Source organism: Epinephelus moara, chromosome 17, assembly GCF_006386435.1.
Source record: "Epinephelus moara isolate mb chromosome 17, YSFRI_EMoa_1.0, whole genome shotgun sequence".
Lineage (NCBI taxonomy): Eukaryota > Metazoa > Chordata > Actinopteri > Perciformes > Serranidae > Epinephelus > Epinephelus moara.
This window is the reverse complement of record NC_065522.1, coordinates 8,609,809-8,637,270: the sequence shown is the minus strand read 5'-3', so window position 1 is coordinate 8,637,270 and position 27,462 is coordinate 8,609,809. Positions and strand designations below refer to the sequence as shown.

General features: G+C 39.5%; 2 protein-coding genes across 4 annotated transcripts; both read left to right on the top strand.

The window, feature by feature from the left end:
* Window positions 1-153: 153 nt before the first annotated feature.
* alpk1 (alpha-kinase 1) lies at window positions 154-13,811 on the top strand. Of its 3 annotated transcripts, none has more exons than XM_050067067.1 (14): window positions 154-215; window positions 912-1,092; window positions 2,896-3,050; window positions 3,134-3,332; window positions 3,535-3,594; window positions 3,689-3,775; window positions 3,858-3,934; window positions 4,047-4,142; window positions 6,637-6,741; window positions 6,905-8,732; window positions 8,827-8,974; window positions 9,877-10,039; window positions 10,798-10,984; window positions 11,085-13,811. In XM_050067067.1, exons 2-14 carry the CDS (start codon window positions 987-989, stop codon window positions 11,285-11,287), a joined length of 3,414 nt encoding a protein of 1,137 aa, XP_049923024.1. In that variant the 5' UTR covers window positions 154-215; window positions 912-986; the 3' UTR covers window positions 11,288-13,811. The 3 variants fall into 3 exon arrangements, with proteins under 3 accessions (XP_049923024.1, XP_049923025.1, XP_049923026.1); XM_050067068.1 differs by having other exon boundaries at window positions 196-215; window positions 855-1,092; XM_050067069.1 differs by lacking the exon at window positions 154-215 and adding an exon at window positions 259-359.
* A 559-nt stretch (window positions 13,812-14,370) lies between these two features.
* Window positions 14,371-23,750, top strand: LOC126404673 (uncharacterized). Its single transcript, XM_050068049.1, has 13 exons — window positions 14,371-14,529; window positions 14,751-14,785; window positions 17,246-17,380; window positions 18,711-18,897; window positions 18,979-19,066; window positions 19,215-19,347; window positions 20,624-20,699; window positions 21,361-21,495; window positions 21,674-21,708; window positions 21,850-21,984; window positions 22,069-22,261; window positions 22,434-22,521; window positions 23,267-23,750. Exons 1-13 carry the CDS (start codon window positions 14,466-14,468, stop codon window positions 23,388-23,390), a joined length of 1,428 nt encoding a protein of 475 aa, XP_049924006.1. The 5' UTR covers window positions 14,371-14,465; the 3' UTR covers window positions 23,391-23,750.
* The last annotated feature ends 3,712 nt before the right edge of the window (window positions 23,751-27,462 follow it).

The window sequence follows — 27,462 nt, the reverse complement described above, 5'->3', positions numbered from 1 at the left end:
ACAAATTTACAACACATGGCCTATCATCTTGCTGATATGTGGAAAGTACAGTCAGTGTGTGAACATACCGGAAAACACACATCTCGTCACTAAGAAGTACAAAGGGAACTTGAAACGAGCGCTCTCAATTGAAATTGCAATATTTCCGACAGCATTTGAAGGCAGCACAGTACAGTACTGCCCTTTCAGGAAGACGAGGAGAACCTGAGGAAACGGTAGGTGCTGTTTATGAAAATAATGTTTCATCAATCTGACATTGTAGTAAATGATACAGTTTTGTAAAGTTGGCGTTTGACTGGAGTGAGAAGGATTGTTTTAAAAGTGACGACAGAAACAGCAGTGACTTTCACCCCTGTTATGTGTGTGGAGTTTCTTTAATGTCAATGCACTGTGTTTGGCATATTACACGATATAGTGTGTTTTCTCTATGTCCACTTCAGTTGCAAGTTGTCCTTGGACTGAGAGTTAATACACTCAAAATAACTTTTACACATCGTTTTACATATTATATGATACGCTATAATATAGTATGAAATTATTATGTCTGAATGAACCGAAAGTATGGCTCACTATAAAATCATTGGTAAACAAAAACATTGTGACTCTCTTTAAGGACCATAAACCAAAGTTTTTTTTACCTGTGACATTGTTTCATGGAAAAACAGGCACATCAACAGAGATGTACTGTCCATAAACTTATAATTTCGTATACATTTATTTTAATTGGAATAAAAAAAACAACAAGAATTTTGTGATATTATTTATTCATTCATTTGAGTTTTTATTCATGTATTGATGCAATATTTAATGTTTTGAAATTTACAAACAGACCTGATGGTGAAATCTTTTCTCAGCTGCAGTCTGGTCATTCATTGGAACCCCCCTTCCCTTCTTGAATCACTCTAACACAGGAACAAGAGCGAAGAGGCAGAGAGAGGAAGAAATCCTCTCAGCCCAGGCAACAGCTACAAGATATTTTTACCAGAATGGACAGCCAGGAGGTGGGGGGTTTACTGGAGGAGTGCCTCAGAGCAGCTAAGCAGTCCATCCAACCCACTGAGGCAGAGGGGCTCAACTACTGTAGCTGCAAAGGTCAGACACAAGATGGTGCTGTTTGTTGAGTTTTCATTTGGGAATGTGAGGAGATTGGATTGGGGTGGAAAAAAAAAGTTCCTCCTTGTCATAGTGCCTCTAATGGCATTTGCTAGACTCTACCACTGCTGAACGAAAACAGGCAATCAGAGAGAGCCAAGGAGTCTTGAATACAGCTGCCAGTGCTCGTGAACTAAAGTCAAATTGTCAAACTAGGCAACGCTGATCAAATATGAATTGAGGCTCTGTTACTGCATTGCCTATGTCTTGTTTCAAATGTTTTCAGAAACATTTTAGTGTACTGTTTAGCTGTAAAATGAGAACATTTGTGACCCGGTTGCCATGCTGAAAGCAGTGGAGCCAAAAAGAAGCAGCGCCCACCAGCCGTAGCATATAATATCCATGTGTTATATACATATACAAAAAATTATGAAAATGCCATCCATGGTTTGTGTGGAGAATGAGGGACAAAGGCATTCTTTACAAATGCTCAGTGTGAATTTTAGGGGATTTCCTTTTGTTTAGCCAAAACCTTTTTAGTTGCGCAAGATGGGGCAGTACTCATTATAAATCTAATTCACTCAATATAATCAAATTCATCTGCCTTACAAGTGCCCACATCACATCTCTGTCAAAGCAAGGAATGCCAAAACAGCAGTGTTCTATTTGGTTTAATATTAATCCTGATATTAACCCTAGAATGAAACTGATGCAATTCTACAACAGAAAATGCCCCAAACCATCCAAACCCACCAGACTCCATTTAAATAAACAGTAATTTCATCATGGTAAAACACACTTTATTTGAAGTCAACAGAACCAAAATGAAACTCACAAAAACTGCCTAGGTTCATCTTTGCACTGTTCCAACAATCACCAATTATGGTTTGGTTTAAATAAACCCTTAATTCACCCAGTGAGAAATAAAAATATGCTGGCTCTAGACACACTAAAATTACTCTTTACTAGTCCATACCCATTGGTAGCTTTGTCACCTTCTACCTATGCCAATCCTCAATGCCTATGTGCAGTTTCACACAGATTGACCACGTCAGTGAGTAGAAAAACGTGGGACAGACAGAATGACAGACTGACAGAATGACACACTGACAGTTTCTGTGATTATGTACAGCATACCATACCATGACTTAGTCATACCAAAAATTAGAAGAAAACAAAATTGTCCACAGGGGGAGCCACAGCGATCGGTCGCATTTTAGCCATTTTTTAGCATTTTTCTGTTGTTATAGTGCCACCCAGTTGCCAATTAGAGTTAAATTTCTCCAGTCACCTTGAGGCGTCCTGTTCTACATATCTAGTGAGTTTAGTGAAAATTGATATGGTGGTTAGGCCTAGATAAGAAATTAGCTCTAGCGCCCCCATTTTGAGTCACGCCCTCTGCAGTATTCATTGCCTTATAAAAGCTCAGTTTTAGTAAGTTTTCCAACTTTTGCCAAGAGGGAACTTTAGATATTGGTCCCTAGATTATGTTCACCGAGTTTCATGCAGATCGGTCAAACTTCCTAGGAAGACATCGATTTTAAATGTTTTTCAAAAAATTCAAAATGGTGGAAAATCTATATAACTGGAAGTTATGGGTTCTTGAGGCAACTGGAAGTTATGGGTTCTTGAGGCAAATTTGTTCCTCGTGAGGAGAGGCATCTCTGTGCAAAGTTTAGTTATTCACTCTTCCAAAAAGTTGAATAAGTTTATCAAGTGTTGTGTCATTTATTCAAGTTTTTGAATCAGTTCATCTTAACACACACTTTGTTTGTTTTATGAAATCCAAATAATTTCCTGCAGATTCGCTGTGTGCAGAGCTGGCCTCTCTCCTGCAAGAGGCAATGGAGATGAAGTGGCCCTTTGTGCCGGAGAAGTGGCAGTACAAGCAGTCAATCAGTGCCAATGACAAGACCAACCTCAGTGACCTCATCAGCAAACACCTGTCTCCGCTGCTGGTAAAAATCCCACAGGAAATGGCCTCCTTGCAGAGTTGCTAAAAAAACAAAATGACTTGTATTTGTGTTTGTTTTGTCTCCAGGCTGTTCTGAAGGCCTCCATCGTGGCTCACGAGGCATGCACGGCGCTGGCAGTGGTCTTTTTAGTTGACCGTTTCCTCTACTGGACAGACGAGTCCAGCCGGTTGCTAAGGATCACCAAGCTGCTCCACAGACGCCACCCCGACACCCCTGTGGCTCCCCAGCTGGTCATACGGCAGGCCAGAGTCTACTTTAACTCTGGTACAGTGTGGTGAAGACCTGGGGTTGATGAATGAGTAACACTTCATACATCATCCTATTCATTATTTTGGGAAATAATTGATACAAACTCATAACATAGAGATGTGAAAAGGCTTTGTCCTAATTACAGATTGTCACTGTAGAGATAGTTAATGTTTTGTTATACAGAGCTGGATAAACATTACAATCATCTTCCCCACAGGCAAACTGCAGAAGGCAGAGTACATACTGAGCAGTCTGATTAACGACAGCGGGGCCACAGGTAGGTGCTATGTTCTTTTAATTGCCTTTAATAATGTATTATGTTGGTTTTTCTGCAAGCTCAATAAAACCAAATCTGTTGTTTTCTTACACAGGTTGTTGGGTGTACCACAATGAAAATGACAAGGCTCTTGTGCAGGCTGTGAGTGTTCAAGTGCGTGGAATGATTTTACAAAAGCTAGGTAAGATCTTTTTCCTTAAGGAAAGACAGTAGTTTAAACCACTAATACAGTGGTGTCATGGCTGTTGTGTGCTTTGTTCCAGGCCTGTGGCGCGAGGCTGCAGAGCTAATCTGGGCCTCTCTGGTTGGCTACTACGCACTTCCTCAACCTGATAAAAAGGTAGAGAGACAACTACAACAAGGCAGTTGCCATATTATCATCTTGTAAACATGCACATCCCAGTTAACACCCTGTTATAAACCTTCGCTCTGCATGTCTGTATATTTTATAGGGCATTGGAACCTCTCTTGGCATACTGGCCAACATATTGGTGTCTATGAACGATGAGGACTTCCACGCTTTTAGGACTAATCCAGATATAGATTTGGTCAGTCTAACTGATATAATGATTTCTTTATATTCAGAGTTCCCATGGTCTGATTTCTGGAAAAGCTTTGAAATTAGAAAAACTATTTCCAGGCGTTTAAATGGTTTGAATTTAACAGAATGTTTTCAAAACATTTTAAATATGCATTGTTTTGGCTGTTATTTGAAATATGCTTATAAAATCCTAAAACATTTCTAATGTTACACAAAATATGTGTATTGCAATAGTAATTTAAAATGTAGTGCTGCGCTGTGTGTCTTTTAAAGACAGTGTCACGTGATACACATAGACCAGACCAGCATTACATCATTGCTTAGGAGGAGTCTTCAGCTACGCAGCAGTCTTAAAATGTCATCTTGTTGTGTTACTGGGTGGCAGAATAGAAGGAGTCATCGCTCAAAGCTTAAATTTGAACACAGCCACCACTGCCCGTCAGTAAAAACAAAGACATCTAGAGTTAAATGCCATAAGACAAAAGGACTGGATGGAGTTAATCATCAAAAATGCTTGCCTGTGCAGTGCACACTTTATATCAGGTTAAGGAAAAAGTATTTACTGTTGTAGGGATGAATAACGTTATGTGTTTTAAGGTTTATCATGTCCACGTAATCAGAAATTTGGGAGGAGGAATGTTGGATTTCTCCATAACACTAACTTTGTAGCGCAGTAGGTAATCAACTAAAAAGCCGGCCATCCCACCTTCAGCAATCCTGAGAGATCATCCATCCACTGAGTGAGAGCAATCGGGTCAGCTAGTCTGGTCCTGTTGGCTCAGTGTTTAGTTTTTCAAGTGACACTCACGGTCCCGGACAGTGACTGACCTGGCGTGTTGCATTTATAAATGTAATGTGATGTTCTACACTAAAATGAGAGTCCTGTTGATCAAAGAAATGGAGCTTTATATTTCTACATGAATCAACAAACGGTTAAATCAATCACACGTTGACCCCACTCGGCCCCACTTTGCTACTCCGTTGCCCTAGACAGAGTGCCTAGAGTGCACCCCGCAACTCCGAGAGTGCAGTGCTCTGGATAACGGAGCGGTACATTCTGACAGTGTTACAAATTTACGAACCGTCCAGTTTGTGCCAGAGTGCACTCCGACAGTCAGAATGAATATTTCTGAATACACCACTTGTATCATGTTCCTCCACTGTCTAAAACAAGCCAAAAAAAATGCAGAGACACAGGAAAATGCTGAAAAGCTGTTGTGTAGCGGGTTAAATAAGGCTTTTACACTGAGATAAGATTCGTAAATATTCACTGTCTGTATGGGAAATGGTTAAATGATGCTGCTGACACTTAATACTAATGGATAGCTAACGCTAGCTTTATTGGGAGGCTGCTGCAAGACAATCATGCAGTATAGGAGGATTAGACTGTCATCTCCAACTAAATTAAAACCAAATTAACAGGTTGGTTATTTACAGACAGCACCTAACCTCATTCAGTCAAATATACATATTAAATTTAATCATTAGGTACCATGATCCAAGCATTTATACATGTGTAGATGTCCGATGAGCATTATGCAGTCAGCGTATTGGGTCACTCATCCAGTTGGGTGGGAGAAGACTGAAGGGACATGACGGAGATCAAACTCATTTCATTAAGGTTTTACAACCACTCAGGTTCAGGCAAGGCTGCAAAACAATCATTACACAAGTCAACAAAACAAATGTTGGTACATACAAACTATAATTTGCACATTTACAGGATCTTTGGTTTCTATCCCCTGCAAAGTACTCTTATGTTAGGGTGTCTGTCCTTAAAAAGGCTGAAAATGTTTTCAATCAAATTTTACAAATATTAGTCCTTAGAAGTAATTAAACAGTCTTACATTTAAATTGTGAGGTCTTAATTGCCACAAACATTTGATCTAATTTTATTTATTCATCTTTTAATTTCTTTTTGTTAAAATGAGTCAAGGTCTTCACATTTCTGATGTTATAAATCTTTCAACCTACCACAGAACCTAATACTGTCTTTTTCAATTCAATTCAATTCAATTCAGTTTTATTTATAAAGCCCAATATCACAGATCACAATTTGCCTCAGAAGGCTTTACAGCAAATGACATCTCTCTGTCCTTGGGCCCTCACAGTGGATTTTTACTTCATACTTGCACTCACCTGTTGGCAAAATGCAATGTAATTAACCTAACTCACTCTAATAACCATATTCCTACATCAAAACTACTTCTGCACAGAACCACCTGTACTACTTACCTTTCTACTTACCTGGAATTCTTGAATTTTTGAAAAAACTGTCTGAAAGTTGGTGGCTGAAATGTCTAACAGTAAAGGTAGCAGGTGCTAGCAGTTTGCTTATCAGCAAATGTCTGGAAAGTATGTGTTTAAAAATGTATGGCTGTAAAAGTCATGGGAATGGGGTAAAATAACTAGAAAATTCATTGTTAAAAATGTGTGGGAACCCTGTGTATTGTTTCCCTTGTATAATTGTTTATCTATGTCTGTCTGATTGGTTGGAGCAGTCTTTCCTCGGGGATGGGAGTCATCGTCTTCTTTCAGCAGCCCAGGCAGCTAAGATGGCGGTGGTATACAGCCAGTACACTTCACTCTATGTGTTGACCAATGTGGTAAGTTGTTCTGTTGATGGGTCTCTGCCAGGGCTCACTGTTCTATGCAAGTGATATAAATCACTTTGATCACAATTGATACCGACAGCAAAGAGGTATAAATCTTACTTGGTGCTGCTTTAATGATTCTTTTGCTTCTCTCTGAACTTTTTTTTTGCTGTAGGCAACTCAAGGGACCTGCTTGTTATCGTACAGTTTCTCAGTGCAGTGCCCTGCCTCTGAAAGACAGTCTTTCCTCCTGCAGGCGAGAGAGGCATTTGCAATCGGCCTGCTCACTAAAGCAGAGGGCGAGCTGGTCACCAGCAAGCAGGAGCTTCACACCTTCCTCAAGGCTGCCTATTCTCTCACTGTTGCTCACAAATGGCTTGGCACTCCTCTGGAGGTTGTGGTACAGGCAACTCATGCTTGCCAAAAAGCTTTAGCAAATTTCTATGACTACTGCAGTGCAGATACTCAAGATAAAGACAGCCTCTGTGCTGAAATCATGCACCTGGTCACCCAAGTCAAGCTTCTGTTGCAAGTAGAGCCTTTCCGTAATTCAGATAAGGGGTCATTTATTCCCGACAGCTACAAAAACATTAAAGATGCAATGGTCAAGTTCACTCTGGAAGGTTTCTGTAAGGTGATGCAGAGATTCCAAAAGTATCACGCATCACTTTGTGAGGCAACTAACACAAACTGTGAGGGGACCGGTGATGAGATAGACGGGGCGAGGTTACCAGTATGTATTACCGCACTGGGGACGACCATTGGTACACTTAACACAGAATGTAGCACCGAAGCCTGCAAAGTGTCACTCAAAGGAGAGGAGCCACAACAGAGAGGTTCAAAGTCATCTGCTGTGCGCCCACCTCAAAAGCCTGAACTGAGTAGCACTGTAGGAAGCACAGATGACCTTGGCTCTTCATGGCAGAACTTCTCCTTAAGTGTTTCAGGGTCTCCCAGGCCCAGCAGCAGTGGCTTCATAGGAAGTAGTGCCGTTGAACGTGAGGTAAATGCACATAATCAGAGCCTGCTGACCACTGAGGTTGATGACAGGTCAGATAGCATTCTGCAGTCTGCTGATAAAAACGAGAAGCAAGACTTACAGGGTTGTAACCCTGGTTTCAGTTCCCATACACTCCCGACATCTGCAATACCAACCACTTCCTCCTCCAATGCAAGTGGTGATTCAGAGAAGTTTGAAGTGATACAAGCTGGAATAGAGACACTGGGCACTGAGGAGGACTGGATGACCAACGTTGTTGATGTGGCGCTGAAACCGTCAATAGGCGAAGGAGCAGCGCAATCCTTATCCCAGCTAGCTCTCAAAACATCCTCCAGCTCTCTTGGTGACAGTTTCGGTTCCCAGTCGTCATGGGAGAAAATCCCAGTTGACCTAAACTCCCACACAAACAGAACACCACAGCCAAGCAGCCATTTAAAAGCAGGAACCAAAGGCCAAAGCAGCAAGTCACCAGATTCCAATGAGAGCTTCTTCCTCTTAGAAACACTTGATCCTGAAAGCAGCGATTCAGCTCATGATCCCACACACAAAAAACACACATCTGGATGGGACTCCAAACCTTTGCAGAGCCTTAATGTTGACCCAAATATGGACACTGAAGTTGACTCAGTATCTGTAAAACCTGACGCCAAGAACTCTTTAGCAACCCCACACCCAAACCTTTCCCACTTAGTCCTAGAACAGTGTGCTTCCACTGAAACCTCCTCAGAGAGTTCATTTGAGATGCTGGAGGAGCATCAGAGTGGACACCAGGGCAGTGAAGTTACATTTTCAGAGAAAGTAAATGGCCCCCAGATGACGAACCCCTGGTGCTACAGCTGCCTAGAGCACAGCACTGTAGCGGGTGTCGTCCCTGAGAGACAGTATTTGTTGTCAAAGCAGGATTACCAAGCCCTACTGGCTGGAGTTTGCCATGAATGTCTGCTGAAGAGACTGCGCAGTGACAAGATACAATTCAAACTAAAGGCACACAAAACTGCCTACAGTAAGTTTGAATTCCTATTGTTGAAATGTGTCTGTGTCATCAGTACAAAACACTGATTATAACTGTCTGTTGATCTCTGGATCATTTCTACTAGGTGCTCTTCATTTAAAGTTCTCCAAAGCCACAGGACTGTGGACAGCAAGGGAGACCTGTGTTTACATCGGAGAGCCGATGGGGGTGCAGGGCAAGCAGAGAGAGGCAATATGGGTGCAGTTTTTACACCAGGAGGAGAGGTTAAGCAGGTATGCAACTGCACATTTGAGGCTCAAATCTGATACACCCCTTGCCCCGACCACTTAGCTCTACCCTTCTGTTTGGCACGTTCACGCCAAGGGGTAGTGTCCTGATACCTTGCTGGGAAGGAGTTATAAGTTAGGGCTACATGGCCTTCCAAACTGCGATTTTTTAGCAGCACTCTCTAAACCGAATGTTAAGATGGCTGCACAAGCAAAAAATGAAACCCATCCTTTTTCTTCAACAATGAACATTTAAACGATAAGCATTGTTATCTTAGCTAAATATAATTTCAATGTCCTTTTCTTTATAACATGCATAACAAAAACATTACGGGTAGTATGCTAATTTCTCAGTAGCTAACTAGCTTGGTAGCTAACTTTACATTGTTGTTGATGATTTGTGCCACGCAGTCCCACATTTTGACATATTTTCATGCAACCCTGCCCCCACCCCTTACTGGCATATGACGCCCAAAATTTATCCAATGTCCAGCAGCTCCTCTAATATTAGTTCAGACTGGCAGGGTAGGATCCCAGGTGGCTAACGTTAGCCTACAGAGCACTGTCAGTGGCCTGGTAATAAAGCAGTGTCCTTTTTTATTTGATGACATCTTTGATAGTTTGAAACATGCTTTTCAGATAAATGGCAAATGTCATTGTTATAATACAATTATTGCAATAGTTGCATCTATTCATGTAGTCATCAGTGAAAATGATGTTAGCTTACTGATGACATATCAGGCTCTTGAAGAGTTGTCCTATTTCATAGGGGAAGATTTCAATCACTACCTCTTGTAACTCTGTGCCAAGGGGCAAAGGGGCACTCAGAAATTATGCACAGGGGTAAAACTAAGAAATGGGACTGGGACTATATCTCACTTTATGTATTTATGTTTATGTTTATTTAGTTATGTGGGGAAAGATTACTTGGAGCCAAAGGAGATCCAGTTCCACCTGAAAGATGTGGAGAGACAGATGACAGCCCAGTACTATGTGACTGAATTCAACAAGAGTCTTTACGACAAGGAAGTCATGGCTCAGATCTTCTTCATTCCCTCGGAAGCGCTACTTGTGAGGCCATATCATACAAACCACATTGACATGCCATACATATAAAATAAACATACAAAGTTTTACTTCATCTAAGAAATGTAGCTATATCAGATGTTGCATGAGAATTCAAATGGCTCAATTCACAAATGCCACTTTAATAGGACCCCCTACACAAATACATAACGAGAGACAGCGGAGTGCAGAATAGCCTGCAGCTGCCTTTGAGCAGTACACCCCAAAATAAATTCAAAAACTCATCAGCAATGTCTCTTTCCAGAAATCAGTTACTCAAGATAATCCACAGACCTTGTTGTGAGCAGTTTCACATCTATTTTCTATTTTCTCTCTACCGAACTGCACCTGCCAACAGTATCAGTACGCAGAGGGTAGCGTGCATCAACAGCTAGCTCAACTGGCACCACTGAGCTAGCTAACATTACAGCTCAGCCAAGGAGGATGCAATTATGTGCGCATGTCATGCTATCATGAGCATGAGCCTCTCATCCATGAGAATATGCACTCTTCTTTCTGCACGGTAATACGGTTGGCAGGTGTAGTGCCATAGAGAAAATAGTGCCATCTAGTTCCATTATATTGGAGAGAAGGCAGACATGTCTACGGCCAATATCTCCAACACTTGACAACTCACACTAAAACAATCTAGACTGATAAATAGCACTAGAGGTGAGAGGAAAAATATGTATTTTTGATTTGGGGGTGAAGTGTCCCTTTAAATATTTCTTAATTCCCCTTTTGTTTTCTGTACTTGTTAACAGATTCTGAATGGAAATGAGATTGTGGGGTGTGTAACAGTGGAGCCCTACATGCTTGGAGACTTTGTCAAACTGACCAACAACACTTGGAAGAAGGACAAGAGTTTCCAGGCTACAGAATATGGCCTTGCCTTTGGACACTTCACCTACCTGCTCTCTGACTGCCAGGAAGTGGTTGTTGACCTGCAAGGTTCGTCTGTGTGTCACTGATCACTGAAATCACTATGTACTATATATAATAAAAGTTTGTTCTTAACCGTGAACACATCATCCTTTCTTTTTTTTCACAGGGTGGGTGACAGCCAATGGCAAAGGGCTGACCTACCTCACTGACCCCCAGATTCACTCCACCAAGACCCCCAGAGGCCCCTCCAACTTTGCCGCCAGAGGCCTCAGTTTCTTCCTGGAGCAGCAGCATGGACCAGAGTGCAATGACATTTGCCAGCTGCTCAAACTACCTCCAGTTGTCAGACAGTCACATGTTCTACCTTAGAAAGTTTGAGGAGTTGTTGAGTGTTTGCACTCTCAAATATGTGAAAACTTGACATATTTTTAGCTTAGAAAATATATGAGAATATGCATTTGATGCACCTTCCTGAGAGGTTTACTGTATTTTTCATTTACAACTAATATAAATTGTGTATTTTTAGCTTCCTGATTCTGATAACCTTAGACACACTACACCAGAGGCTGATACATAGATTTACTGTACCTCTCATGTAAACATAACAGTATAATTTTATGGAAAAGATCAAATCAAAGAAAGTATGAATGTAGTTTAAGCACATTCCATCTGGGGTGCTGAATGCAGGGCTCCCACATATTTTCATTGACAAGACTATTCCATGATTTCTTTAGGAGCCATAATAAAATGTCCAAAACTGTTCACAACATATAACACAAACAAAATTGTAAAGTATACTTTACTCCCAATGTCAATTCTTGTGTGAAATTAATAATTAACCTTGTCTAATCTCTAATAGTGGGTTATGTTCATATTTACTTCCAGTACTTTAAACCACGGGCACAGTCATACAAGCACTTACAGTAGTCAGTAGTCTGGCACTGGCTTTTAAGCATGAGGGAAATAGAAATTATTTTACTATCAGTGTATTCTTAATGCTTTTGATTATAAAGTCATTTCTGGATAAAAGACTGAAAAAAAACATGAAAGGTTATCTGCAGAAGATAACTGTAACAATTATTCCTCGACTTTCCCAAAACTTTTAATGATTTTTACCAGTTCAATGACTTTTCCAGGCCTGGAAAATATGATTGTGAAAGCTGAATATCTTTCCCCACGTGTAAACAGACTCGTTCACTTTTAAGGATGGGTCAGGTGCTTAAAAAAGCTCAATGATAAGCTAGTCTCATGTTTCCATGTTTGAAAATGGAAAAAGAAATGATCGATTTTATTCAAAAAATCGTCAGAAAATAACATTTTATGATTTACAGCCACAGGATTGCAAGTTGAAGCTCGATTGTACTGCTAGAAATAATACTTAAAACTTGTGTGTTTTGTTTTGAAAATAATGTTATTGTAACGAATCACTGTCTCATCACTATGTGACTGGATTGCTGTCTAACTGGATTGGCAGTGCAGGAATCACCTGACAGTGTGACAGACAATGAAGCATGTGCTTTATGAAAATTTTCCATCAGGAGCACTGTGTTGATCTGAACTTATGTTGCTACTATTAACACCCTCGTGGTAGCTGTTCAGCTTTGCTGCAAAAGTTTTGTCCAGTTTAATTTTTATTAAATAACCATTTCATTTGTTTCAACTGCAGATAGAAAATAACCTTGTAGACATGCCAACATGAGTAGTAACTTTTAAAATGTATGAATAAGATGTAGGTGACTTTGTTCAAACATAAAGGGGGTGTGATTGAATACATAACCCCAATATGAATACAACAAAGTGGAAAATATTTACTTAAGCTATGTAGCTTAGCCAGTAAGGTGACCGCTCTGCATTTCTAAGGTCCATCCATCTTTTTCTTGCTAACGTCCTTTTCTTTTGTCACTGACAAACATTTGTGTAAATGTTATGCAACTATATATTATGAGAACAAAGCATTGCTCTTCTGCTCTTTTCACCTTGAAACCTATCATAGTGGTGCATGAGTCAGAACAGTAAAACACCGATAGCCATGAAGGAGAGTATGAATTATCCTTGTTATAGGGGTCGACACATTTGTGTTGACACAAAATAACCTTCTATTATTCACATGAACTGTGATGACAATAATTTGATCCCTGAACAGATACAGGTGCTAATAATTAATTACGTTTTTTAGAGTCCAACCTAAACATGGAAAGTACAACTTTGTTGAATGTACAAGGAGTGCATTTTCCAAAAGTTCTGCCTCCAAGGGACAGCTGGTACAGTGGATAGGGTCGGTTGGCTCACCTTGTTCAGTTTAATTTCTAACACCTTTTGTTTAAATACTAAGATATGGAGTTTGACTGTCTCTCAAGTTTCATTTCAGTGGCGTGTATCAGCTCACTGTGGTTATCATAGTCTACATGTAGCCTATAGCTTTATGTTGGCTATTGAGCTTGTTAAAGTTAATAGTTGAACTCTGCATAGTCAAAATATGCTCAAGGTGTTGAAATGTTGGTCTGTTTTTTTACATGGCACATTAATTTAGCTTAACATTCTAACTCTCTTATTGGACAAAGTATACCTTAAAACATGAATTGACTTCAAAGTGAGTCAAAAAGCCTTTTTCTTGTTTTGTTGACTTTTTATTGATTTGTGATAAGGTAGGAGCTATAGACAATACTGTCCCAACTGTAGCTGTGTCACTGTCCCATATGTTTGTTTTTTTTGTATGGTTATGAGCATGGTGAATGGCATAGGGATGGTTGCTTTCTTACTTACAAAAAAGGCACTGTCCCAATTGACCCCACTTTCCCCTACATACAGTAAAACTGCATGATTGTAAGTCACCTTGTTTTTTTGACGTTAACTTTCACTGTGTAAGCCAAATGCAAGTGTAAATAGTGAAATAAAGGGGGGAAAACATTATGAAATTATAAAGTAATGCTGCTAAATTAAGTATTTGCTCAGAGGAATACATCAATGAGGCAAGAAGACAATAAACAGGTGCCCTTATCAGTGCAGTCACATGCCTCCACATCATGTGACAGTGATGTAATTCCTAGAGCATGTGTAAGCCTCCTCTCCATTCAGCCAAAATCCAGTTCTGGGTTTATTAGCCACCATCTTTTGTGAGCACAAACAACATTCTTTACCCCTGACCCACAGTGCACAGACCCCACAGTCACTCTGGCTACATGCACTTAATGAAAACTTCTCTGAACACACTTCACTCAGTAGTGTATTGTTGTATTTTGTTCTCAGCAAAATATACTGAACCGTGTATTTTAGGTGAATGTGTTGAAATTTGTGAAGATGTACTATTTATTTCCTAACAGATACACACACTATCTTCTGTCTTCTGAAAAATATTTAGCAGCAGGTGTCGTAACAGCTTTTCACCCAGATTAATGGGTTAAATGGGTGTAAAAGGGTTAAAAATAAACCCCGGAGGCCGGATTTCTTTCCTGGACTCTCAGTACCTGCACTTATAAGGAAGTGACTCCACTCGGCAGCACCAGATTATTTGTTGCTAACTGACAACAGGAGCGTGGAGTCCTAAAGCATGAGACTCTTAGTGTTATCGTGCCTTCTGGCAGGCTGCCTGGCTCAGAAGCCTCAACCATGCTGTAAGTATAATAACAGGGGAGAGAAAAGTCATTGTGGTTGTAGGATTTCTTAGCTCCTATGTATTATGCTTTTTAAAGCTTTCATTATATTCTTGAATATTTATACTGTTACTGACTTACACAGTGATCAGGCTAATTTAATGCTGTTTTATTGTGTCAAATGTGTGTTTTCGATAAATAATGCAGTGTTACTATTTCACACATCTTCCTCCATAACACAGCAAGCCCTCCTCTTCTGAGCGGAGCCCTCACTGTGGTGAGTGTTTATTATGCTATATGAGCATCATAAAGCAGGACCTAAGTAAAATGACTGAGCAGGATTACAGAGTGTGAAAGAGGGCAGCCCAGTTGGCAGAAGAAAATGTTGGCATGAAACATTTCTGCAAACAGCAGATACATTACATTTACAGTGTCATACGTCAGCATTTCTAAAGGGATTGTGCAACAAAAAGCAGGTGTTTTTTCTTAGATAGCCATCGCTGCGCTTCCAGTGGGGATTGTGCAACCAAAACATAATCAACCACATATCTATGGAGGACCATACCTGTTACTGAAGCATAGCATTAGCTCAGGCAGGACACAATAGGTTCGTTCGAGATGAGCCAGTCCTGCGCAGATTCGATCACCGGCGATCGGCGCACAATGTATGCCGGTTAGTTTTGTGTCCGACTTCATCCCGACTTGCTCTGACGTATTACAAAAGTGGACGGCGATAAAACCGCGAGAGCGAGGCGGCCGCAGTTTTTAGAGCCAGATGCTGCAGTTGCTCTCCACCGACTGCACCGCCTGGCTCTCACCTGATCTAACAGCTGATTGGTTCAGATGCCGACTCAACAAGATGACGTTTTAGATAAACTACTCATTTTTGTTGTATTTTAGAGATTAAGATTGTATTTGTCTGACCTGAGGGTTTATTCTGTGAACAGAAAACATGTTGTGTGACTGATGGTGAAAAAAAACGGATATATGGGTCTGATCACTTTTTTAATGAATTGACATCATTCCAGACAGGATGTAAGTGTGTCTGTGACTTCCAGCACGGACTGAAGGCTGCTTGAAACTGTCGGGAAACTGTTCGACTTCACCGCAGCTTTTTGTCACCACCCCCCGCTGCGGCCGCCTGCTCTCGTCTACTTTTCAGGCGAGGCGCAGTTCATCTGAACGAGCCTATTGTCAAGCTCAGCTCACACCCCAGCTACATCAGCTGATCTCAAGCAGCCCAATCAAGTGATGAATGATTGATGGAAGGAGTCAGCTGACAGATCACATGATTCCTTTCTATGCAACTAATTGGCAAATCTCATTCAAGGTGCCCTATTTCAACTGCTCTGGCCTGCCTAGTTGCTGCTTCCTCTGCAAGCTGCTTTGCAACCTGCCTCCACCCCAGCTCCTTTTCATTTTGTGTCTGACTTGTCAGTGTCATTTCTGTTCGTCTTTGATGCTTGTTCTGTGCTGTTCTTGGGGGGTCTTTGCGGTTTGCTCTCAATGCATTAGGCATTCCTTGTATGCGCATGGAAGGGCAGGGAGGTTTGCTCTCTCTGCTTTAAGGCTTTCCACGTAGGCACATGGAAGGAGGAAAAGGTGTGCTCTCTGCGCCTTAGGCTTTCTGCGTAGGCACAAGGAACGGCAGAGAGGCCCCAGAGCAGAGCCATACAGCCGCATATACTGCAAATGCAAATAAAGTTTTCTTTGACTAAAGTGGTCCTGACTGAAATAGTAATAAACCATTTAATTAATTAATAACTAATTGTATAGTCAATCATAATTGTTTTAATTAATTCATCAATCGAAATAAATAGACTGAATTACAGTAATTCATTATTAGATATTCTATTGGCGATAAAAAGAAGAAATATAATGACATTTTACAAATGAAATATTAGTCCATCAATAAACAGTTCAATTTAAAAAAAAGGATTAAGCAAAACAACATTAAACAAAAAATAAGTACATTATTTGAATATCATTGATTAATTAATTAATTAATTATGGAATTTAAAATTCTATTTGAAAATGCGATTTTAAAAAAGAAATAGATTTACAAATTGAATTAAGACAACAGTTTTTAATTAGGCATTGAAAGAGGCCAATTTCATTTCGCCATTTGTATTTCTATTTCCCTGCTCCTTTTCTTTTTCCTGTTAATCATTTGATTTACTTACTTACTCATTTAGCTTCTCCTTTTAGCATCCCCATTTAACATTTCCATGACACTCTGGGACTTGCTCTTGTAAAACAAGGAAAACAATGCATGGGATGTAACACACTCTCTCATTGACTCGTATATAACATTAAGGTGGGAAGGAAAAGGTGGTAACATTAGAGAAAGAATTAATATTTCATTTGTAAAATATTTCTATAATTCCTCTTTTTATTGTCTGATAATGAATTACTTTGTAATTTAGTCTTACATTACATTATAAATTATTAATTATAAATTATTAAATTGACTTGTAAACAAATTTATTAATAACAATTTCTTTCTGCGTGACGTTATCAATTAATTAAATACTTTGTTATCATTTCCGTGACACTTGTGGTCCTCCATACAAATAAACCACAGCGTCATTGAAACCTAAAGTTTCAACGTATCTACTACATAGTAATGTACAAATGTTACATATCCGTGGTTCACAGAAATGTACAATGCCAAAGTTTATTCTGGTGATTTGGTTGAAGAGAGAGATGTGAACTCACTTACATGGTCTTTCTCCAGTCCACACAGAATGAAAAGCTGTGGACTTATGCCCAATACCTGTATGATGCACTGGGACAACGGATCCGGCTCATGGAGGTTGGCACTTACGAGAATAAGTCATTCACCTATGATGCTCTGCTGCTCTTCAAACAGGTGAGCAAAGCAATGACACAAACGTCCTAAATATTTATTTTATTGTACAGTCACTCCTGATCACAAGTGAAAACCAAAAGAGATATCATCTTATTAAGTAGAAGCACAGAGATCTGCTCCTAAAGATTATTCCAGCAGGAGTGTACTCAGGTAGTGAGGAGTATAAATTACAGAAAATTGTAAGGAATTTATAAAGTCTGATTCAGAGTATGTTATTTATCTTTAATTTCAATTAAGTTGTCTTTAGTATACGCTCCTCACTCAACAAAGAAGAGTTTGAAATTATTGTGGTAGTACAACCTGTATGTTGACCTTGCGAATGATAGCTATGCATGAGTGGTCCTTTGGTTATGACATCAATAAAACCATAAACCGACAAAGTTATTTGAGTGGACAAGAGGCATTCCACGAGTGCTGATAGAGAGTACAGCTGCACTGGGACTATGCATATATCACTCCGTTTTGCAGGTGTTAATTACATTTACCATTAATTAGCCGACATTAACGGTCGTTGTACGAATGATTAACCTGCAAAGATGAAGATATGTCCACAAACAGCATTTGAATTACATAATGAATGGTTGTCAGAAGAGGACGAGGGGAAGGAAAGAAGCCTGGATACTTCACTGCATCCCTCTAGGTCTTCTCATATGACATCAGCCAGTGTCACAACATACTATCTAATGACGCTTTTTATTCATGGGAATCACACATGCCACCAAAGTGACATTTAAAGAAATCAAACATGAGGGAAACATATGGAAGACTATTAGAGAAAGGGAAATGAAAAGGCAAAAGCCATCTGGGCTGCAGTGCGGCACTGCATACACATAAATGTACATGATACAAAATAATTGTCCTATGCTAACATGTTATGTGTTGCTTGGCAACAGTCCAGACCCAGTTCAGTTGTGGAACTATTTGTGTTCGCAGAGCCAAAAAAATATCAAACATCACAACGTGTTATCGCTGATTACCGTTTAACTAATAAATGGCGTTTATAGAACTGTTTTATAAAAGAAATATTACACCTGAAGAAATGCCTCTTATCCTGTCAAATTACAAGCTTGAAATTGTATAATAGCCTATTTTTTATCAGCTTGTTCTACAGTAATCGCAATTAAAAAGCATTAAAACCCCAACACTTTCCTGCAATTTGTGTTTTCTCATGTATTTTTACATGCTAAAAGACATCCCGAATGCCATGTATTGGTGTTTTATCCAATCACTGCGAATTAAATTAGGTGTAAAAGTCAAGTGTCAAAGAAAGAAATGTCAAAGGAATCAAAAAAGCATCAGTCATCCCTATCCCATTACTTTTATCCATCAGGCTACCATGTATGAGATTAATGAGCATGATCGGACCTGTAAGAAAAAGCCTCTGAAGGCAGACTTCCAGCCTTGGGCAATCCCAAAAGATGCATCTCTGCTGGGCCAGGCTGTTTTGGGCAGCTCCTCTGGACCCGGACAAGGACTGTTGGTCAACACTTGGACAGGAGATCTGCCCGAAAAAACAGGTAAATGAGTACGCAGTGATCTAAGCTGTCTATTCAGCCATCCCAGTTTAACACATTTATTTTTCATCTCTGACTTTACAGGGAAGTACATGAGTACAGTCACTGAATTTGGATGCATTCCTGTCAGCACTGTGTACCACACTGACCAGTATGGATGGGTGGTAACGAGGTTAGTTTACATTAACATCAACACTGTGTAAATCACTCTGTAGGGCAGAAGGGACAAGTGTGATGGTGACAGGCCAGATACAGGCTTTTGAAAATCAGAAATATTTGCATTTGGCTAAGCGATCTTGATGTCACTTTGTGTTCACTAGCTTATTCAACAACATCGTCGGGATGTCAGACCCCAGTAAGCTCAACCCTCCAGACTTCTGCCGGGATTCAGAGATGCAGGCTGACAGTGAAGAGGAACCGGTAGACTTCCTCAGCTTGTTCCTCCGCAAGAATTGAGGGTTCCCTTAAACTGATGTCTCAAACTGTCTTTGAGATTTGAAATATAACAAGTGGAGCTACTCATAACTTTTTTTATGTGGAATACATCACATTTATTCCTGCTAAGAATGTGTCATTCTTAGCATTGTGAGTGTCTCAGACAAAATTCAGCAGAATTTGACATATTTTCCTTTCCTTTTTTTTCTTTTCTTCTCTTTTTTTCATATTTCTGTCTTAAAGCTGGACTTATAAATGTTTTCATACTGACAATTGATTTTGAAAAAAAACTCCTTCTTTCTATCAGTGTGCTGAAGTGTGACCACATGTCATTTTAATGAATAAAAAACAAATGCATATATTTCACCTTGTCTCCGTTTGTAACGACAACATACAATATTCAGCATTGTAATATTTTTTTGGGGGGGGGGAAGGATTTGTAACAGGAATTTAAAAGTTCACAGAATCCACACCTTTTCTACTATAAATTGTTCAGTGACAGCAGGAAAATTAAGATGACTGTACTGGTTCAGATGACAACATTGCTGCACTTCTAAAAAATTTAATAGGACAAAATCTGGTTCAAAAATATCTTTGTGATCAGAGAAAGTATTGTTTAATTCTTGAAACCAAATTCCCCACTCCAAAAGTTGACAAAGTGTTCAATATTACGGCAGAATTCCTAGGGCAAGTTGAAATTTCTTTATTAACAGGATAAACCCCTTGAGATGCGACATCTCGTTTGCGAGGGGGTCCCAGTTAACTTTTAATTTTCAGTTTTTAAAACCAATTTAGATGTGATAAGGTTGTTGTCAAATGATACAATTAACTGGTTGCCATATGGCAATTATATGCGAATATGGAAATGATCTGTGTGTATTTGACCTTTTGGACTGTAACCCAGAGGGCTACCAACACCAAGGGACACCAGGTCAGTTGACCAGGCCCTGGGTCAAGGGAGGGATCAAGAAGGCCCTGTATAACCTGCTGGAATAATTTGTCAAAAACACATGGGGGCCTTTGGAGATTATCTTGTCCTGGTCATTAGCAAGACACACAGCGGGCCTGGTAAGCCATATAAATTGTTAGATTAATTTAAAAAGGAAAAAAATTAGTTTTACGGGACCCTCCACAATTGCCCATTTTTTCCATACAGCAACACTTTACCAACTACCTCCCTTTGAAATATTTTTTTCTTAATACCTATGTGCTGGCAACAGCTGTGGCCCGCATCACTATGTTTTCAAATTGTTCTTCCTTCCATCCTATTGTCTGTCCATCCATCTACCATCAGTACATCTGTCCGTCCCATTGTTGCAAAAGTGATATCTCAAGACGCCTAGAGATAGAACTGGTGGTCAAAGGTCAAGGTCACTGTGACCTCATCTGTCTCATTTTTGTGAATGTGATATCTCAACAACACTTTGAGGGAAATTCTTTCAAACTGGCATGAACATCCACTTGAACTTTAGGATGAAGTGATTAGACTTTGGTGGTCAAAGGTCAAGGTCACTGACCGGTAAGGTAAGACAACACATTTACATGTCGTTTTCTATATGTTCTCTGACATTTATCCTAACAATATGAGGCGGTCTTTGTGGAAAAAAAGCTTGTTTAGTGGACTAACTTTGCACTTGAAGGTATGCCCGTTCACTTACGTTTTAACAGGTCTGATGCTACTATGCGCCCGGCTGTATCTAGGCTAACGGCTAACATGCTAACTATTATTTCACTAGTCACTTGAAACAAATTTAGGACGGGTTGAAATAAACCGAAATTTCCCTTTAATTTGCTACCTCAAAAGGAGATAGCAAAGGACTGGAAGAGAGAGAGAAGATCACATGACATAAACATCTCAGGCCAGATTCAAACAGAACATCTGATAAAATCTGTGCCAGCTGAGTCACGGAAACATCCCACATGTTATTACTAATGGTGTTTTATTTTGACAGGACAGGTGTATGAGCTACTGAAGACAAAACAAAACCTGGCAGTGGGTGTGACTGGGAGCCTCACCAGCTGGTTTATGAGGAAGTGAGCAATCTGAAGCTGCAGCATTTTTGCATCTGTGTGTGCAGAGGAATCTACCATCAGACAACATGAGAGCCCTTGTCCTGTTTGTGTGCTTGACAGTGGGCTGCCTCGCTCAGAGGCCACAGCCATGCAGTAAGTACAAACACAACAGATGTTGAGTTAATTCGTATATATCTAGTTTTCTTCTGAATGGTGATTATGATTTTGCTATTCGGTTTAGTATTTATGAGGAAGTAATACGACTATGTTAAAAGCTTCACACAGTCGTGATGTAAATGCTTCATTTTAAAAAAAAGTTTAATCTTAACAGCATCTCCACCACTGCTGACTGGAAGGCTCTATGTGGTAAGTTTTTATCTCCTTCCACATGTAATTAAGCAACAGCGTAAATCTTAAATTTTATTCACCTTACTATTATTCGAAAGAAGTATTGCAATGCTTGTTGCAATAAGAAAACTTTCAATAAAATTTCTGTCATTTTCCAAGTCCACCCAAAGTGAGAATCTGATGGCCTATGCCAGGTACAGCTATGACGCACTGAGAAAGCGCATCCGTCTATCAGAATGTGGAACTTACAAGAACAAGACCTTCCACTTTGATGTACTTTTACTTTACGAACAGGTAATGACAACATAGCAGTAACATTTACATTACTAGATGCCATGCCCAACACAAATTGCTGCATAATGCCATACTGTCCTCCAGGCTGTCATGTACAAGATTAACTACAGGAACCAAACATGCTGCAAGAAACCACTGAGTGTAGAGTTCCACCCGCTAGCCATCCCGAAGAATGCTTCCCTGATGGGGCAGACTGTGACAGGCAGCTCGTCTGGTCCAGGACAGGGGTTGCTGGTCAACAACTGGTGGGGAGAGCTGCAGACGAAGAGGGGACCAGGTAGAGTAAGACGGAACTAAACTTGAGGAAATATGCATGTCATGTGGTGTACTGTAGCACATGACTTTCTGTGGTCTTTCAGTGTAATAGCTGCCTTTCTGTTTTATGCTTGTGAACCTGCTTGTCTGGTTGTGCTGCCTCAGCTCTCTTTGACCTACCTCTGTTTCTGCAGCAAAGTACATCAGCACCGTCACGGAGTTTGGATGCATTCCTGTCAGCACTCTGTTTCATACCAATAAAAACGGATGGGTCGTGACAGGGTCAGTGCATGCACATCACATGACAACTTTTAGTTTCCTCTTATGTTGAGTCAAAATGTTTGGTGTGTGAGAGACTTCCAATGCCCAACGCTTCTGGAAAACTTCCATCTACAAGAAAAAACTTAAAAACAAAACTGTAAAAATATATAGAACACATTATGTTATCTTATGTCTGCCTTCTCCCAAACATAACAGAACTAGATGACCACTCAACTTGGATTATCTTGAGTAACCAGGTCATGATTTCTGGAAAGAGACATTACTGTTGAGTTTTTCAAATGTGTTTTTTGGGGCTTTGAGTTTCATTATATTGGAGAGAAGGCAGACATCTCTAGGGCCGATATCTCCAACACTCTGTAACTCACATTGTAAAAACAATGTAGACTGATAAACAGCACCACAGGTAGTAGGAAAAATATTTAGTTTTGATTTTAGGGTGAACTGTCCCTTTAAAGAAATAGTCCAGCAATTTGGGAAATGGGCTTATCGCCTTTCTTGCCTGGAATTAGATGAGAAGACTGATACAACAAGCTAGGAGATGATTAGCATAGCAACAACAATTTGTGGTTTTATGAGGGGTTATGTGTTGGACTGAGCTGAGCTAACTTGGCTACGGCCCTTGATAACCTGAATCCCCTGACCCCCTAGCCTCTGTGTTCCTGATTTCAGTAAACTACAGTAGCAGCATCATCTTTGTTTCGTCTGAATGATTTCATCATGAGTTCTTCCTGTTTTCCACCTTCAGCTTCTTCAACAACGTCGTGGGACTGACAGACCCTCAATGGCTCATCCCTCCAAATTTTTGTGATGGCGCCCAGCTGGAGAAAGAGGATGGTGAGGATCCAGCGACCTTCTTCAGCTTGTTTTAAAATGTTACATTTTCAAAAATGTAATGCACTGTGATGGTCAATACTGTATATGACTATTTGCACTGTATTATTTCTTTTTTTTTTTTTTTTAGTTGCAGTCATTGGTGTCATAGCATTCGTGAGGGTAATGTCATTATTCAGTCAGTTTTGATTAATACAAGCAACAGAGTGAGGGTCCCTACCTCACAAATCATTTATTGCAAATACAGGGTAAGGGAGGAATTATATGTACAATATAATTTCACTTGTAGTCTAACATTAGAAAACATAATATCACAAGGTGAATGTCAAATGTTTCACTTATTGAGTTTTTTTCTTGTTTGTTTATTTTTGCCAGATATTAAAATCTGTTTAATGAGACTGTTTCTTCTTTCATTAAAATCTAACCAGACAGTATAATATCTCTGAGAGTTCAAATAGAGCTTCAAGGTGAGCATCATACGGACACTATGAGCAACACCAACACCAATTTGAGGCTCATTTTAACCCATGTTTTATGTACAAAAATGATGTTCATTTCAAAACATCACTGCCCACATACTTCCATGCGTCCTTTATGTTGGCATAGATACATTCACTAGATGGCACTAGGGGGCAGAGTCAAAGGTTTCTGAGAACAACAAACATGGTGATGGTGGGGGAGGTCATAATAATGTCTGTTTTAATGGAGGCAGCATTGTAGACAGCAGTAGTCTGTGAGGCCATTAAATACATCGCAACATGTGGACGGAGAATTCTCTTCAATATATTACCAATTTTTTTCCGTAACACCATTTTTCCGAATGTCTCTCATTGCATTCTATGGTCATGTCTAACCTGGAAAACACTAAACTGTCATGATTTGCAGGGGTGCTCCTCCATTTTATAACGGACACCTGTTACATAAATGTCACTCATGACCCAGAGATGTCATTAGGCCTAATGCCTCACCATGACATACATTATTGTTTCATGTTGCAAAACTATTTGATGATTCAGCTATTTGGAAAAGACATTTGTAAATTATTATTTTATTGTAACATATTGTACAAATATTAAATGCATGGCTTTGTTATAACGGCACAATATTAATGAATAAGGACATTTTTATTGTGCACATATGAGTGCTCTTGCAAAAAAAATGATTTAAGCTACATTTAAAGAGAGAACAGATTTTGAGAATATCTCTAAAGATACTTAGACAATTAACAGCTTAGTGCCAGTTAAACACCTGCGTTAAACATCTCTTTTATTAGCCCGGTGTGGCTACACATTTTGACAAATAAAGCTTGTCTCACGTAGACGCCTGGTCTTGTTGCCAAGCAGTCCATATTCACAGAAGTTCTTTGGAAACCATGAGCACTGAAGAAGACAGTAATTCATTCAGATTTATCAGCCTGGTAAATAAAGAGAGACAAAGTGGTGACTTCCTACCTCTGTAGCTGTCATAAAGTCAAAATATGTGTCCATTCCTCAATTACCCGGTAAGTTATTTATATTTCTTTAGTCTGTAAAGGTCCACCGGTCAAAAGAATTAAAAGGGTTTTTCATAAAAATTAATCCAAGTTGTGAATATTGGATAAAGTGGTGCTGTGTCAGTATGCCTGGTGCTGTTATCTGCAGGTGCCTTGAAACAAAGCCAAATGCTTATACAAGTAATATTCATACTGGTTAAAGTAAACACTTTGATCATATTTCTCATCTTTGCTGAGCAACACCATTGTAGGAAAGGAATTAAAGGTCAGTCCCATATAGACGCCTGTGGAGTTCAGTGATTTAAGCAAATAATAGCCCGGGCTACTAATTGGATTTTTTTTTTTTTTTTTTTTTTTTTATACTTTTACTCATTACTTTACACCTTGTTTTACTCATAGCATGCCTCTTTTGTTTCCTACAATTCCTCAGCTGTGTTTTTAAAGGCAATATACTCAGACAAACACAAGAGGGCAGTGTTGCCCTTCTGTTCCTTCACAGGTACTAAAGAGCTCAGTTTACCTGCAACTGAAAAATATGGCAAGTGTTCATATAGTCATTCATCTCTCAAAAGATACAATAGCACAGTGATGATCATGTGAATGGATATTTTTAGTTGAGCTGATAAATTCTGACTGAAATTGCTGAGAGTAGGAGATGGCTTCTGAATGTTAACTCAAAAGCCCTGATGCTACGTTATGCTATCCCCTAAAGAAATTTAGCCTAATATAACTGAGTAAATGTTCTTCTGTTGGCCTAATTTTCAGTTGAGAGTATTGAACAACACATTTACTTGGTATTGTTGTTCCTTGATTTGCTTCTTTGCACATGACGTCATACACCAGTGCACTTTCTAGATGGAGGGCAGGCAACTGGGGGCAAACACTACCAGCACGATGATTGGGTTGACTACCCACTTGAGCAAACACTGGGTTATGTTGTGTTTTGCCTGTGGTGCTCTTTGACATATACTGTACTCGACTGTGGGTCTGTTCAGGGTATCATATGGCTAACAAGATGAGGCTAAAGGTGTTTTTCACATAGCCTACTTTGTACAGCAAAATGTGTCTGCTGCAATGTTGCATTTTAGGAAGGTGCAGGAAATAAAATATCCTAATTAACATGCCACTGCTAGTGAAGACGTTACCAGTTATAACTAGCAGTGGATGCAAGGACACACATGCTTTGTAAACATGTGTTTCCATTACACTTGTCTTTGTAAACTTGTAAACTTTTGCATTAAATATGTAAAGACATAGAGGACAAAAGAAAGGGAATTGGAAAAAAAGTCAACAGTGTATATTTTAAAATGTTAAATTACTTTAATAAAATGATAGCACAAAGCATTTGTTTTTAAAGCACATCCTACTCTATAACAATATTCTGGGTACAGAAAGAAAGCTTGCTACTGAAAGTGTTTTCTAAATGTTAGGGCATAATGTTTTAACAATGTTACAAAAACATTTTGATAATGGTACCGCCAAACATTTGTATAATGTTTTTGAAGCATGTTAGCCTACGATAAAATAAATCTGGGAACATTAAACAAAACCTATCACTGATAACATTTTAAGAATGTTAGGTCATAATGTTCTAATCAAAAACATTTTAAGACGGATATCACCAAACATATTTAGGTTGTTTGTAGAGAACGTTACCCTACCTTTAAGGAGAACAATCTGGAAACTGAAAGAAAACGTCCCGCTGAAACATTACCAGAACATTGCACTGTAACATTCTCAATGCGTTTTAAGAACCAAAAATGTAGCCAATTTTTTATGGATCACATCCAATACGAGTTTCAATTTTCTGGCCTGCTGCCTGCCTTTCCTCTATATTCAATTCGCACAGTATATAGATTTATCACTTCCTGCCTTCGGTATGGGTTTTGAGTGTCATAAGAGTCACACTATTGAAAACAAGCAGCAGAGCAGCCCAAATTATTATGGCATGGATTCAAATTTAGCAGATTTGTCAGCTAAACATTAATTCTGTGAACTTTATCCCAGCATAGTTTAACAAAAACAGGTTTCAAGATTGGTAAAGTCCTACCCTACCTATGTTATGTAACTGAAAAATAGTAACATCAGACAATTTTGCCTCTTTTTAGATGGCATGAAGGAAAATGAGTCATCCACATTGGTTGTGTTATAGTTTGAGAATGATGAAATGATTTTTGTCCTTGGCAACTATCATGTTTTTTTTTTTGTTTTTTGTTTTTTAATTTCTTGGATTTTTTTTCCAAATAATGTACAGATTTTAAGGTATTCTATTATCACAAACAGCTTGATAAATAGTGCACATGGCTACCATCAGTGGGGGAAAAGTCTCCCATGGTGGCATGCCCCTGGGCCCCCCTAGGTTTTGGCTGAGCCCCAGATGTTTACAACCTCCGGCTCTGCCCGTGCTCAACATCATTACATTCCATTAAAATATTTCACACAGCTGCTACAAAAGTGTACTACAGAGAATCCCCATTCACCAAAGGTGTCAGATAATCAGAAGTAAAGTTGGACTTTAGTTTCAGAGCTCAGTTTTCTTCCGTGAACTTTTTTTCTCCTTGTGGAAGACTTTCCCATCAGGCTCCTCTCTCCACTTCAGGGTGACTCCACTCATTCCT

Bases quoted from the DNA above. Each gene is read 5' to 3' on its own strand.
- alpk1 (XM_050067067.1), top strand. From the start codon at position 987: ATGGACAGCCAGGAGGTGGGGGGTTTACTGGAGGAGTGCCTCAGAGCA. The intron at 3,051-3,133 runs GTAAAAATCCCA...TTTTGTCTCCAG, and splicing joins AACACCTGTCTCCGCTGCTG to GCTGTTCTGAAGGCCTCCAT. The intron at 3,333-3,534 runs GTACAGTGTGGT...TCTTCCCCACAG, and splicing joins CAGAGTCTACTTTAACTCTG to GCAAACTGCAGAAGGCAGAG.
- LOC126404673 (XM_050068049.1), top strand. From the start codon at position 14,466: ATGAGACTCTTAGTGTTATCGTGCCTTCTGGCAGGCTGCCTGGCTCAG. The intron at 17,381-18,710 runs GTGAGCAAAGCA...TTTATCCATCAG, and splicing joins CTCTGCTGCTCTTCAAACAG to GCTACCATGTATGAGATTAA. The intron at 22,522-23,266 runs GTCAGTGCATGC...TTCCACCTTCAG, and splicing joins AACGGATGGGTCGTGACAGG to CTTCTTCAACAACGTCGTGG.